Source organism: Setaria viridis, chromosome 8 (genome assembly GCF_005286985.2).
Source record: "Setaria viridis chromosome 8, Setaria_viridis_v4.0, whole genome shotgun sequence".
Taxonomy (NCBI): domain Eukaryota; kingdom Viridiplantae; phylum Streptophyta; class Magnoliopsida; order Poales; family Poaceae; genus Setaria; species Setaria viridis.
Genome location: NC_048270.2, coordinates 28,427,184 through 28,440,776, shown reverse-complemented (window position 1 = coordinate 28,440,776; position 13,593 = coordinate 28,427,184). Strand labels below are relative to the sequence as shown.

At 47.0% G+C, this 13,593-nt stretch overlaps 1 protein-coding gene across 1 annotated transcript; it reads right to left on the bottom strand.

Annotated features, from left to right (window-relative positions):
* Positions 1-2,275: 2,275 nt before the first annotated feature.
* On the bottom strand, positions 2,276-3,098 carry LOC140220271 (zinc finger BED domain-containing protein RICESLEEPER 2-like). Its single transcript, XM_072290289.1, has one exon. It carries the CDS (start codon positions 2,963-2,965, stop codon positions 2,276-2,278), a length of 690 nt encoding a protein of 229 aa, XP_072146390.1. The 5' UTR covers positions 2,966-3,098.
* Positions 3,099-13,593: the final 10,495 nt, after the last annotated feature.

Below are 13,593 nucleotides of genomic sequence, written 5' to 3'. Positions count from 1 at the left end.
TTAAGATTAATATTAATAAATATGAATATGAGTTACGGTAGTTTTTAAAATTTTGAAATCAACGACACTGATATATGTGCAGTTCCCATGTACATGTGTACACAATAGGTCAAAAAGGCATCCCGTGAGCTGTACCAGTGATAGCTTTATGCTAGTTCATGTTGATAAGATTCCATCCCTTGAAGCATATACAAATTAGAAAAAAAGAAATACAACCAACCCGGGCTGCATGGCATAGGAATGCATTTCCGATGCTCAATTCAGACCATTCCTTTCTCTTCTTCAAGGCATCCACAACGCATAGCACCTTAGCTAATGCTAAGATGGGACCCACACGGAAGGTGCTAGCCAATCTAGTTTTACTTTAACATTTAGCACTCATGCTGGACCCATTAAACCAAATAATAAAATTGAAAAGATTCTTCTCTCTACCCACCCAGGGTGCTTTTCTCTCCCTCCCCTATAGGAACAAGCAACAACATAGCATAGAAAATGAGGTGAAATATTTTCTAATCCTTTGCAGCAGGTGCTCAAGTTTGCACCAGGTGCTAGCATAACACAACTTCCAAACTTTACTCCAGTGTATTGCACCTTTGTCATCTCAATCTCTCTCCTCTTGGCACCACTAAAAAGGAAACACTGGAGCTGTGCATGCCCAGCGCATTTACAAATTGAGAACAGTCGGGTTCAATTATCACCGAGCCTTGAGCCTATTGTGCTGCAAGTCAGATGCCCTCCATGCATGCATATCCCAACTCCATCGCTGCTACTAGAGTATATATGTGTCCATTACCAGTAAAACATATATATGCAGTGCGTTCCCTTATCTATAGGATTAATCCTTCTCTATGTGGGTGATCAGTGTGTGCTTTCTCTGGTTGATCGATGACCATTAACTGACTTAGAAAATGTGCAAAAGGAAGCTGTTTCTCCGCCATGGATGATGCCATGCATCAATGTGTCCATTCGGTCCGCCCGGCCCGGTCCGGCACGGGCCCGGCATGGCCCGTTCGTTTTCGTGCCGGGCCTGGCCCGTTACGGTAACACCGTCGTGCCGTGCCAGGCCAGCCCACGGGCCGTGGGGATGGCCCATGCACGGGCCCGTGAGGCCTTTTTCGTGCCGGCCCGGCCCGAAGAGCCCATCCATTTTTACGGGTCGGGCCAGCCCACAACCCGTCAAGAGGAAAAAAGCACAGACACATTCAAAAATTTTCAAGTTTATCAAACATTCAAAAATCAAAATAGACGGTTAATCAAGTATTCAAGTGTTGGCATAATCACACATGACACATTCATCACATGGACACAATCACAATTCACACAGTGACACAGAAAGTCAGAAATCATAATAAAGGAATTATTAGAGCTGTTAACACTTGATCTGTGTGATCAAGTGTTGGCTGCCTCATTAAAAACCTTCCTAGGTAAAAACTCACCCTTGTGAGAAAACCCTACGAAGGGAAAAAGAGTACAGCCAGCTCAGTTTCAATTCAACATTACAAAGAGTTTGAGACACACACACAGACTGACAGACATAACATCTAATGAACAACTGGCCAAGCCGCCAAGCCAACACCAAAACTCCAACAGGCATTCAGGCAACACCGCAATAGACCAACAATCCAAGTCTCCAAGTCCAACAGGCAGCAGGCTTCAGCCTTCAGCTTGCTCCTGGTCCTAGGGTAGGCCTAGAGGTGCACAAGCACAACAGGCCAATAGCATTAGTGTTTGCAATTCAAAGTGTTTAACAAATGAACAAGATGAGTAATAAGTTAGTAATGGACTTACTGACTAGCTTGGCCTTCATCCATGTCTGGGTAGGGGCATTTGTAAGCCGTCGGCGCCGCTCCTCAATCACCCTACCAGTTAGACTAAAACAAGATTCCGAAGAAACAGTGGAAACTGAAACAGACATAACATCTTTAGCAAGTATGGACAAAATAGGATAGGATAGCTTGTGCTCATGCCACCAACTAAGTATGTTGAAGTCATCGTCATAGCAAGTAATAGTATCACTGTCCAAGTAGGATGACAGCTCTGAAGCAGGAGATATAGGAGGTGTAGATGAAAGAACAGGAGAACCACATGTACCAGGACCACCAAAGATCTTACCCCATGCTGTTCTTTTCTTACCAGTAGCAGCTGAAGGTTGAGCGGGCCTTTGCGATTGAACTGCACCAAACTTGTTTTCATACTTGTTAAACAACTTATGTAATTGAGTTCTTACCTTAGTGAAATAAGAAGAGTAATCAACACCAACTATCTGAGAAAGAAGTTAGAGAACATTATGAAAACCTCTCACCTTGGCTCTAGGATCCAAAATGAATGCAAAGGAATACAACAGAGGTATGTTCTGCCAATACTTGAGAAACTTAAGCTTCATGGGAATAATAATATTTTTGAGCAATGGATCAGAATCTTGGCCATGCAAATGGCCAGCAATCTCAATAATATGATGCAACATCAAAGGACTTGTTGGATAGTAAACACCAGATAAAGCAACAGTGGAATCATAAAACATTTCAAGGAATAGCAAAATTTTCTCAACAATTACCCAATGGTTTTCAGTCAGAAGTGGCTGGCCATTGTGCACATAATGAGCAGAAATAAAGACAGAAAAGACATTCTTATATGGTAGTAGATGTTTGAGCATGAGATATGTAGAATTCCATCTCACATCGATATCTAAACCAAACTTACGAGGGCGTACCCCCTTGACAATGCAGAAGTTATGGAAAGCTGCAATACGTTGATTAGAAGAGTTCAAAAAAGAGATTGCAGTCCTAAAAGCCTCAAGATAAGCCTTGATCCTCTTCAAACCAGACTTGACTATGAGATTGATAATATGACATGCACAACGTTGATGCAAAAGACCAACAAGTGCTTTATCAGAATCAGAATCAGAATCAAGAGGTTCAGGATCTGGACCTAGATAACCAACAAATTTGGGAATAAGTGTGGACATGGCAGAAGTATTAGCAGAAGCATTGTCAAGTGTGATAGAGAAAATTTTATCTTGTAAACCAAACTCAGAAACAACTTGTTCAATACGCTCAGCAATGTTAACACCAGAATGGGAGCAATCAATCAACCTAAGAGCAATGACCCTCTTCTCTAATTCCCAATCAGCAGAAACAAAATGTGCAACAACACTAAGGTAGTCCTCCTTGGCATTCCCTGACCAAATATCAGAAGTAAGACAAACAGAAAAAACATGAGACTTCAAAGTATCAACAAGAGAAAGACGACGCTCGCCAAAGAACTTGGCAAGATCACTAGAAGTGGTCTCTCTAGAAACTTTAGCAAAACGAGGGTTATGAGCACGCTGGATGTACTCCACAAATGCCTCTGTCTCACCAAAGCCTAGGGGAAGATCAAGTCTAGCAATCAACCGGCACAATTCTTTGCGAGCAAGATCGGGCTTGTATTCCCAATTAATAATTGAGCCATCAGAATGGAATTGCAGTTGCGACTGAACAAGAGAAGAATGGTTTTGTTTAGCCAAGCACATCTTCTGGTGCCGGAGCAAATGGCCAGTACCAGCACAAGACCGGCCAGTAAGAATGTGAGAACAATGACGGCACTTGGCAGCGTACCTTACCTTCTTCCCGTTGTCGCCTTCCTGGAACAACTCCTCAAAGTCATTCCAGGCAGCAGACCGCCGCTTCCCCTTGCGGACACTGGTGCCCGTTGATGTAGTTGGGGTAGAAGATGGGGTAGAAGGTGGAATAGTACCTCCGTCACCGGCAGCATCCACATTGACGGGAGCAGCAGAGCTACCGACGAGTGGCACGGCTCCGGCAGCCACGTCGTCCTCATCGTCGCCTGGTAGAACAGAACAAGAAGAGGATCAGGAAGACAGGAACAAGAAGAGGATTAGGAAGATAGGAACAAGAAGATGATCAGGAGAACAAGAACAAGAAGAGGATCAACAAGATGTTACCTGGCAGGCCACAGGCCCTTAGGTCCTCGTTGATGGTGTAGTTCTCGTCCATCACGACGACCTCCTGGGGCAGGCGGCAGCCGGGGGCCGGGGCGTCCCTCAGGTCTCAGGCCTCAACCGCTCCGTCACTCAATGGCGCGCGGCACCCGACGGGGCGACGGATACCTGCAAGAAAAATAGGAGAACAAGATCAGGAACAACTAGAGGATCAGCAGATAGCAGAAAAATAAGGGGATCAGGACTCAGGAGGACAACAAGAAGACAGTTACATGCGACGCCGGAGCCCGGAGCAGGAGAAGAAGACAATTACCTGCAAGAAGAGGATCAGGAAAATAAGAACACGATTAGGAGGATCTACATCAGGAGAACAAGAAATGGATCAGGAGGATCTACTCATCTACATACCTGCGACGCCTCAGTGGCTCAGCCCGGGCTGGAGAGGACGACAGGAACAAGATCAGGAGAATAAGAAGAGGATCAAGAGGATCTAGATCTAAGGATCGGGAGGATCTAGATCTAAGGATCAGGAGGATCTCAATGTAGATCCAGATCCAGGGAGGCGGAACGAGAGGAGTCAAAGGAGCAGGGAACGGAGGAGTCGAGGTGAGGAGGCGGTGCGCCGGTGCCGGTGGCAAGCCGGCAAGGCAGAAGGCACCAGGGAGGCAGGGAGGCAGGCAGGCGGTCAGGTACTCCCTGCGGAGGCGCGGGCGCGGACGCGATGCCTTAGGAGGTGAGCTGGGAGCGGAGGACGGGAGGAGTCGAGGCGAGGAGGCGGCGCGCCGGTCGCCGTCGGCCGTCGCCGACTCGCCGGGACAGGAGGAGTTGAGGAGGCGAGGAGCCTGGAGCGCAGGCGCACAGCGGAGGAGACAAGGAGGCGAGGAGGCAGCGGGCAGAGGGGAGAATGGGGTAGGGTTTGCGAAGGGGGGGGGGGCGTCACCGGCCGCGAGGGCTTATATATGCCCCCCTCCCGACCGTTGCTGGGCCGGCCTGCTGGGCTGCTGCTCGTTTGACGGGCCGGCAACGGGCCGGGACAGCATTTTCGTGCCGGGCCGAGGCAACGGCCCATGCCCAGCACGATGATGCGGGCCGGGCCAGCCCGAGTCCGAAGAGTTACGGGCTGGGCCGGGCTAGGTACGGGCTAAAAATACGTGCTTCGTGCCGGGCTCTCGGGCTGCGGGCTGCATGGCCAGATCGCGCGCGCCTCTGTCTGGGACGACCAAGATCACCCGCGCTCCCGGCTTGTTCAAACTAGCAACTACTCGTCGCGTACAATGGGAGCTGTGTGCAAACCAGCAGCAGGCTGCACAGGGCCAGCAAGGAACCCGTCCATCTGGGGCTGTCAACCATGTGGAAGCGAATTACGCTTGATCCCTCTTGGGCATGGATGGAACCCGGAATTAGAGGGGCTGGGCCTGGCATGAAAAATGCACAACTACATTTTAACATAACACGGATAACAAATTTCACAAATGGTCAAAAATAAGAAGAGTATTTCTAGCATAGTGTCTCGTTTATTTGAAAACAAAGACTTGTGGTTGCGAACATGGTACTGAACACATGAAACATGACGTTGAAATTTAACAAATAAAACTGAGGTTCATGTAAATTATTGGGAAAACATCATTAGAAGGCCTAAATTATTGCAGAGTAACTGATCGCCAGCAGAGCAGCATGAAGTGTTACAATGCCTAGATATGTGCAATGAAACGACCACAGGAAGCCACCAGTTGGACAAGCTGGCTGCCGGAGAAGAAGTCGGATTAATCGTAGATGAAGCCGCATGTGAGTAGATCATTTAAATTTAAAAAATATGAGTAAATCGTTTTTATTTTAAATATGAGTAGATCAGTTCTATTTAAAATCAACTGTAGTTAACTATAATACTATATCAATCAATGCATAATAGACCAATAGGACGGGGTGGGGGGCATTGGCCCCTTCTAGGCCTCCCTTATCTCTGCCACGCTGCTCTTGGAGTATGTTGTGGGTTCCCATCTTTTCTCCTTTACTAGTGTTTCACATGATAATTGCATAATCCAAATAAGAGTACACTACGCCAGAAATGATTTGTGCTGGCATGTTGAAACTAGCGTGCTGATGGCGGAATTAGCACTCGCCACCATAAATGTGATCGGGACCACCGGGCTAGTGCCCGCCAGCATAGATGGCTCTGTGCTGGCGGGCTACCTAAGCACTCGCCAGCACAAAGCTCACCACATCTCCCTTATCTTATCTCCTTGTGGTGAGCGCGGCTGGCCTTATCTTTATTTTATCTCCTCGTGGTGGGCGTAGCTCTAGGAGCGGCGGTTGGTGGGGGCGGGGGAGTGGCGGCGGCCAGTGGGCTGGGGGAGCGGCGGGCGGGCGGTGGGCGCGGCAGTCGGTGGGGTGGGGGAGTGGCGGCGGCTCCAAGAGCGGTGGCGGCCGGTGGGCGGTGTGAGTGGCGGCTTCAGTGGGAGTGGTGGCGCCTTCGGCGGGCGGCAGGTGGCCAGTGGGCGCGGCCTTGGTGGGAGCAGCGGCGGCAGCTTTGGCGGGCGGCGGGCGGCCAATGGGCGCGGCTTCGGCGGGAGCAGTGGGCGGCAGCGACGGGCGACGGGGTCTCCAGGAGCGAGCGTGGGCGCCAGCAGGCGACGGTGTCTCCATGAGCGGGAGCGGCGTCAGCGGGTGGTCGGTGGACGACGGGGTCTCCAAAAGCGGGAGCGGCCGGTGGGCGATGGGGTCTCCAGGAGCGGGAGCGGTGTTGGCGAGCGGTGGGTCTCCAGGAGCGGTGGGCTCCGACGATGAGCGGCGTCGTGGCCGCGGTTGCGGTGCTACTTTTTTTATTATCCTAAAAACATCTGTGCTGACGAGCTATCTAAGCACTTGCCAGCGTAAATTGGAACTGTACTGGTGGGTGGATACCCGCCAGTACAAAGACCATTTGTGCTGACAGCCGAGCCCGCCAGCACAAACCGGTTTTTACCGCCAGCAAAAATTTTTGTGGCGTAGTGGTAATGTCGAGATTACGTGACACACTCACTGCATAAATAGGTTGATAACTAGTTGATCCAACTAATAAGGGTAGTCTCGACATTACGTGACACAGTGACACTCCATAAATAATTTATTTACCAACATCGAATTAACGCACGTGGTTCATTCCAACTTCCAAATGTTCCTGAAATTTTAATTAGGTGCACAGTCACAATATTGTCAATCGTCATTCACCACCATCAGGAACCAGTTGTTTTTGACAGCCTCGATTGAAATAAAATTATATCTGCCAGCAGGTCAGCACTGATACAATACAGTGTACTCCGAAAATAAATTTCCTTCGTCGGCGGGGTTTCAGTGCATGAATCAAAAGGCCTGCCGGATACGTACGGCCACTCGTAGCAATCTATCATCGGTCTCTTTCCCTCTGCAGTCTTGGTCAGGTGCAGAGCATGTTTGTTGACAAGGAAGCTTGCTAGAAATACACGGAGTAATTAATCCCTGCTGGGGCAGCACCCTAGCGTCGGAAGAACAGTTTGCATTGTTTGGCGACGTGTCCGGGTTTCATTCCATCATCGAAACGGCTGCCGAACGTGACAATTGACAGCCGGTCCCTTTCCCCGGCACCTCTCCAGTCTTGATCGATCAACAAGAAATGTCAGAGTCCGATCGATATATATCGTCTCGGCCAGTCCGAGCTTCGTGGCGTCACTTTCGTACGTTATAGCTTTTGGCGAACCAGACAAATAAACGAACTGGTCATCGAGAGCTCGCCGAGGAAGAAGACAACAACGGCGTCACGAGTGATGCCTAGCAGCATGCTTGCATGATACGGATAAGCATAAACAGGTTCTAAGAATTGTCTTCGTCGATTAAAATTAACTATGGACTGAATTGAATGTTTTCCTATGGTCCTACTATCTGACCAAAAAGATTAAAATTCTCACTGCAACTGGCGAGTGAGGGGCGCGAGGAGGGGGAGAGGAGCGGTGGCATAGTTAGGAGAGGGGTTGAGATCTGTCCTGGGAGGTAGGTGAGGGAGGGAGGAGGTTGAGATCTGCCCATGGAGGGAGGGAGAGGGGATCCGGCTGGGTGAGTCTGCGGGGGAGGGAGGAGGACTTGCGAGCGGATAATGGCATAAGTGGACATTTTAGATGAAGATTAGGGGTTACTTTAGTTTATTTTATATAATGGCCTATGCGAATAATTTAGATATAAATTTAGGGGTTACTTTAGACTATTTTTATAATGGAATAGGTGGGTAATTTTTCAGAAAATATAATAGATCCAAGGGCCATGGTGATTTGAGTCTACTAATTGAGGTTAGATGTTTTGCTTTTTTCTGAGAATTTCTAAGATTTCTCTCTTTTTCTTAGAGTGTCCACCTAGGATCCTATATGACTTCGCCTGTAAGCTTCAAAATGACTTCACCTGTAAGCAGAGGCGGGCGCAGGATCTGGACTATGGGTATTCAAAATTGGAGATGGCAAGAAAAAAAAATTGATAGAATAAATTATAATTTTATAACACAGAATTAAGTGGTAGCATCATTGATTAATAAAATTGATCACAAATTAAAATTAAAATTGTCCAGCTACTAATGATCAACATATAAAAGTGGCAACATGTGAAATAAATAGAGGCTAAAACAGCAAAATGGTAACAAAGATTACTACTTACAAGCTATAGGATAACTTTGCAGCAGCCCTTGCCATGAAAATCCTCAAATCAGTAGCGGCACTACCCTTCCTCTTCATGGTTCAAACCTAAAAGTTACACAATTTCACATTGAACTAAATTCATGAGCATCCACATTTTGCAAGTTGACGTGCTTCCTAATTTGACAAACAATTGAAAATGGCAAAATGCTCACCTCAATTTCACAAACAATCAGGAATAACAATCAGTAGACTTGATGAATCACTGGACTCGCGGAGGAATAGCAATCAGTTCTGATAGCAATCACTGGCAATCACTGGCTCGGGCGCTCGGCCACCAGTAAAGCGCAGCGCGCTACACCTGCGCGCCCGCCGCCGCCGGCACTCGGCCGTCGCCGGCGTCGCGGCGCCCAACCGCGCGCAGGCCGCAGGGGCAGCCCTGGCAGGGCGGCAGCCAGTCGGCAGCCGGCAGCCGGCAGGGGCGCAGGGCGCAGCCGCGCAGGCCGCCCGGCGCCCGCTGCGGCGCTGGCGCGCTGCCCTCCGGGCTCGGTGGGACGGTGGCTCCAGTAGCCGCCGCCCGCCGGTAGCAGCCCGCCGCTGCCGGCGCGTCGGCAGCTGCGGCCCGCGGCGCCTCCGCTCGGCGCCAATCGCGCGCTGGCCGCAGGGCCTACCGCCGGGCACCGCCACCGCCGGACGCCGCCGCCGCCGCCGCCGCCGGACGCCGCTAGGGACCTAGGGTTCGCGCAATCGCACGCCTGGACGTCCCTGTGCCTGTGCTCACGGTGGCCGGTGGGGGTGGCCGGGTGGGCCGGTGGGGAATTTGGGGTATGGGCAGATGCAGGCCGGATGGGCCGGATGGGCCAGTTGGGCTAGTCGAGGGAGAGCGAAGTTGGCCTCCGGTGGACCTTTTCGAGTGAAATGTGTATGCTAGCTTTTGTATTTTTGTTTTTTTCATACATACACCTAAAATACACTATATACATGAAATTTTTTTGCAAAAATAATGGGTATTCAATTGAATACCCTTGAATCAATGTGGGCCCGCCACTGCCTGTAAGCTTCAAAAGCTTCAAAAGAAGTCTCCAATTAGTAATAGTAAGATATCTCATTTATTTGTAAAATGATAACTTGTGGTTGTGAACATAGTACTGAAACATGATATTTAAATCAAAAAATAAAATCGAGGTTAGGCTTAAATTATGGGAAGCAGAGAGAAACCGCAACAGAGAGGGGCTAGCAGAGTGACTTTATTACCAACAGAGTAGTGTGCAACAAAACCACTAGAGGAAGCCGCTAGTTGGACAAGCGGGCTGCTGGAAAGCCGCCTATGAGTAGATCATTTTTATTTAAAATCTAATATTAGGTCAATCTATAGTAGACCATTAATTAGGATGGGGTGGGGGCATGGCCCCCCTTCTAGGCCCTTAATTGGACGCAGTGACATTCTTTACCAAAACATCCGATTAATAATAACGCACGTGGTTTATTCTCTTTCCAAATGTTCCTGAATTTTAATTAGGTGCGGTCACAATTGCTTTGAGCCGACACCCGTGTTCGATCGGCTGCCGGGTCAGCTTGTATTCGGAAAATCAATTTCCTTCGTCGGCGGGGTTTCAGTAAACGAATCAATTTGCCTGCCGAATACGTACGGCCACTAGCAATCATATCATTCTCTTCCCTCTAGTGTCTTGATCTTCACACGGTCAGGAGCAGAGGGTGTTTGTTGACAAGCAAGCTTTGCTAGAAATATAATCCCTACTGGGGTGGCAATTTAGCGTAGGAAGAACAATTTGCATTGTTTGCCGTGTCCAAGTTTCATTCCATCATCTACGGCTACTCAACGTGAAAAATGCAAAACTACATGTGTAATACACATGTGACTACAAGACTTATCCGTTGATTTCTTCATCTAACTGTTGATTCACCTCACTTACCCATGTATCTTCACCTACCCATATTTTTTTAACTACCCATAATCAATATCACCATTGGTTCAAAAACAAATAGTCCCTGACAGTAAATGTGGTTGTATGTAGATGTGAAAAACCCATGTTCGCAGAACGATGACCATCAGTCTGTTTCCAGTTTCGTCGGCCCTCTCGAGTCTGGATCGATCAACACGAAATGCCAGAGTCCGATCGATATCGTCTAGTTTCGTCTCGGCCAGTCCGATTTTCTTGGCATCTCCTTCGCACGTGCTGATCGCGTCCATGCACACGAACAAAAACGAAGCCCAGAGGATAAGCCACACCGATTCCAGTCAACGAAAACCGTCCCATGCATACGTTTGTGCTGCACTCGCGTCGACCGATTCGCCCGCGCCGTTACAGCTTTTGGCGAGCCAGACAAATTATAAACGAGCTGGTCATGAGAGCTCGCCGAGGAAGAAGACAACAACGGCGTCACGAGTGATGCCTAGCAGCATGCTTGCACGATACGGATAAGCATAAACAACGGTTCTCGGAATTGTCTTCGTCGTGTGCGTAGCGAGTTGGCCTTGTTCGAGGTAGCTGAAGTAGACACACGACGAAACAAGCAGTCACGCGCAGAAGTACGCGTCCATGCGTGTGCAAAAAACCTAGCTAGCTAACGGACGAGCAAGTCGCGCGTGCCTTCACGCGACTGATTGAAGAGTTTGTGCGGATTCGAGCACTATGTAAGCCGTGTCCTTAGGAGATGCGGGTGTAGAGACACAGGAGAGAGGGGCGGATCTAGGGCCCGGGCTGCAGCCCGGAGCGAGACCATGGAGTCCCTTTAACATATGTGCTGTTTAGCCTAACAAAATGAGGTTTAGGAGACAAGATTAGACTGTTTTAGGTGTGATTCAACAGCTCAGCCCGGGGCGCAGTCCCGTTCTGGATCCGCCCAGGAGACGCGATTTTTACGCGTCTCCAAATTTACGTCTTTGATGACAAGTCATAGGAGACGCGGATTTTCACGTCTCCGATGAGGGGAGTCATAGGAGACGTGTTTTTACCAACCCGCGTCTCCAATAACTCTCTCATCGGAGATGCGGATTGGCAAAACGTGTCTCCTATGAGGGGGTCATTGGAGACGCAGGTCGGTAAAAACACGTCTCCTATGATGAATTAAAAAATAAAAAATGAAAAGGACACGAAATGTATCTCATATACATCACAAATACACAGGTTTTATCTATTATATACATCACAAATACTTTCACATGTATTCTAACATACATTGTGAACATACACTTTGTTGTTCCTATGAATCACAACATAAAATATGATACAAAGCATAGCTGGCTGAAAAATAGCAGTCCTAATAATACCACGGTACAAAGCAAAGCATAGCTTCGGTTTACATTTCCTGCAACCAATCCAAAAAAATGAGACACATCATATTGTCAATGCAGTACTCACATGCATGTGCATCTGTACAAGAATTGATTGTTGAACCATTTGTTGCCTGAAAGTAGAAGGAAATATGATAGTACTATGGTATAGCAGGCATATAGCAGTTGCCTGCTATACCATTTGTTGCTTCAAATAGTTCCATTAATTGAGTTCCTCTCCCTACTTCTTTGTAGAACTGATTGTTGAACTTCTAATCTGCTGTCAGAATGAAAATGCAATAGCTATAAAGGGGAACTGCTGGCAAACAAGAGGGCATCTTTTCTATAAGCTAGCAGTGTTATTTCTTTAGGAAAATGAATATTGTCCTATAATATACATCTTTTCAGATCTGAAGAGAACTTTAGATGACGGATTGCTTAAAAATCTATACATAACTCATTGTATACCGGAGTACATGACTCTCAGCTAGTTTTGTGAACTTGTAGACAGCTCAATATTAAACTTTTAGTCAAACTAAAAGTCATTGAAGTTCACCTTGAAGTTGAACTGAAGTATTAAAGGATGGAGGTTCTCGCTAACTCTATTCCGTTGTATTTTTGTACGTAACCAAGAACAAAATTAACTCGATTAGATAGCAGCCATGTTCAAGTTGTCAAAACTGAAAAGAACTAGTAATGATGGAACTGTCAATTCATCCGGATGCCTATATCTAGTTCTGAACTGAGAAACTGAAAATAACATTCAACTTAAAGTAAAGCATGGATATTACAAACAGAAAATCAGTAAACACTAATCTATTTCTAAACTATAAATACTAATCAGCATTTCAGTAATATAATTTACTCAAATTTCAATTCCATGATTGGCAAGATATATACTCATAAATCTTGGTAATTTAACAGTGATTGGAACTGGTAAAAACATAATCAAGTAATTTGTATCTAGCTGGTAAAGTTCTTATATATATACATGAACTAACATTGTGTTTTTTACCTTATCAAGTGATGAGATGGTAAACCACACTTTCTGCAAGGTGGCCATAGCTATAAATTTGCTGCCCTGAAATTAAATTGAATTAGATCAAATATTTGCATAGCCACTTTAGTAAATAGAAATGATGGAAGTATCAATTCACTCTACTGCATATATCTAGTTCAATTAAACTTTTCTCAAGTAAATTAGAGAATCCTTTGATCTTAAATTGTCCTTTGAAAATTATTGAACTATTAAAGGCTGCCTGGAGGAAGAAATTCAGAATCTGAGCAGAAATCATAGATGACTTTAGTTTCATTCAGAACAAAGTAAAGAAGCGCTGCTAGAATCCTTTAATCTTAAATTCTCCTTTGTAAATTCTTGAACTCAACAATAAATAAAAAATTGAGCAGAAATCATACAGGAGTTTTGTTTGGTTCAGAACAAAGTCTACCCACAACATCTACACAGTAAGCAGATTTGTAAGACTAGAGCTGTAGGTAAACAATGAAACACTACTGCACTAGCATATAACAAAGGCACTAACCTTCCAGAGGCAATTGGTGACAACGGCGCGATCGAAGTCGCAGTTGAGCAGTCATGCAAAGGTTAGTACATCAACGACGTACTGCTAGATAGAAAACCTCGCGCACCTTGACATCCGTAGGGCCGATGAAGAAGGGGATCTCGACGCCCACATCGAGAGGCGGCACGGCATGGCAGGACCTCCACG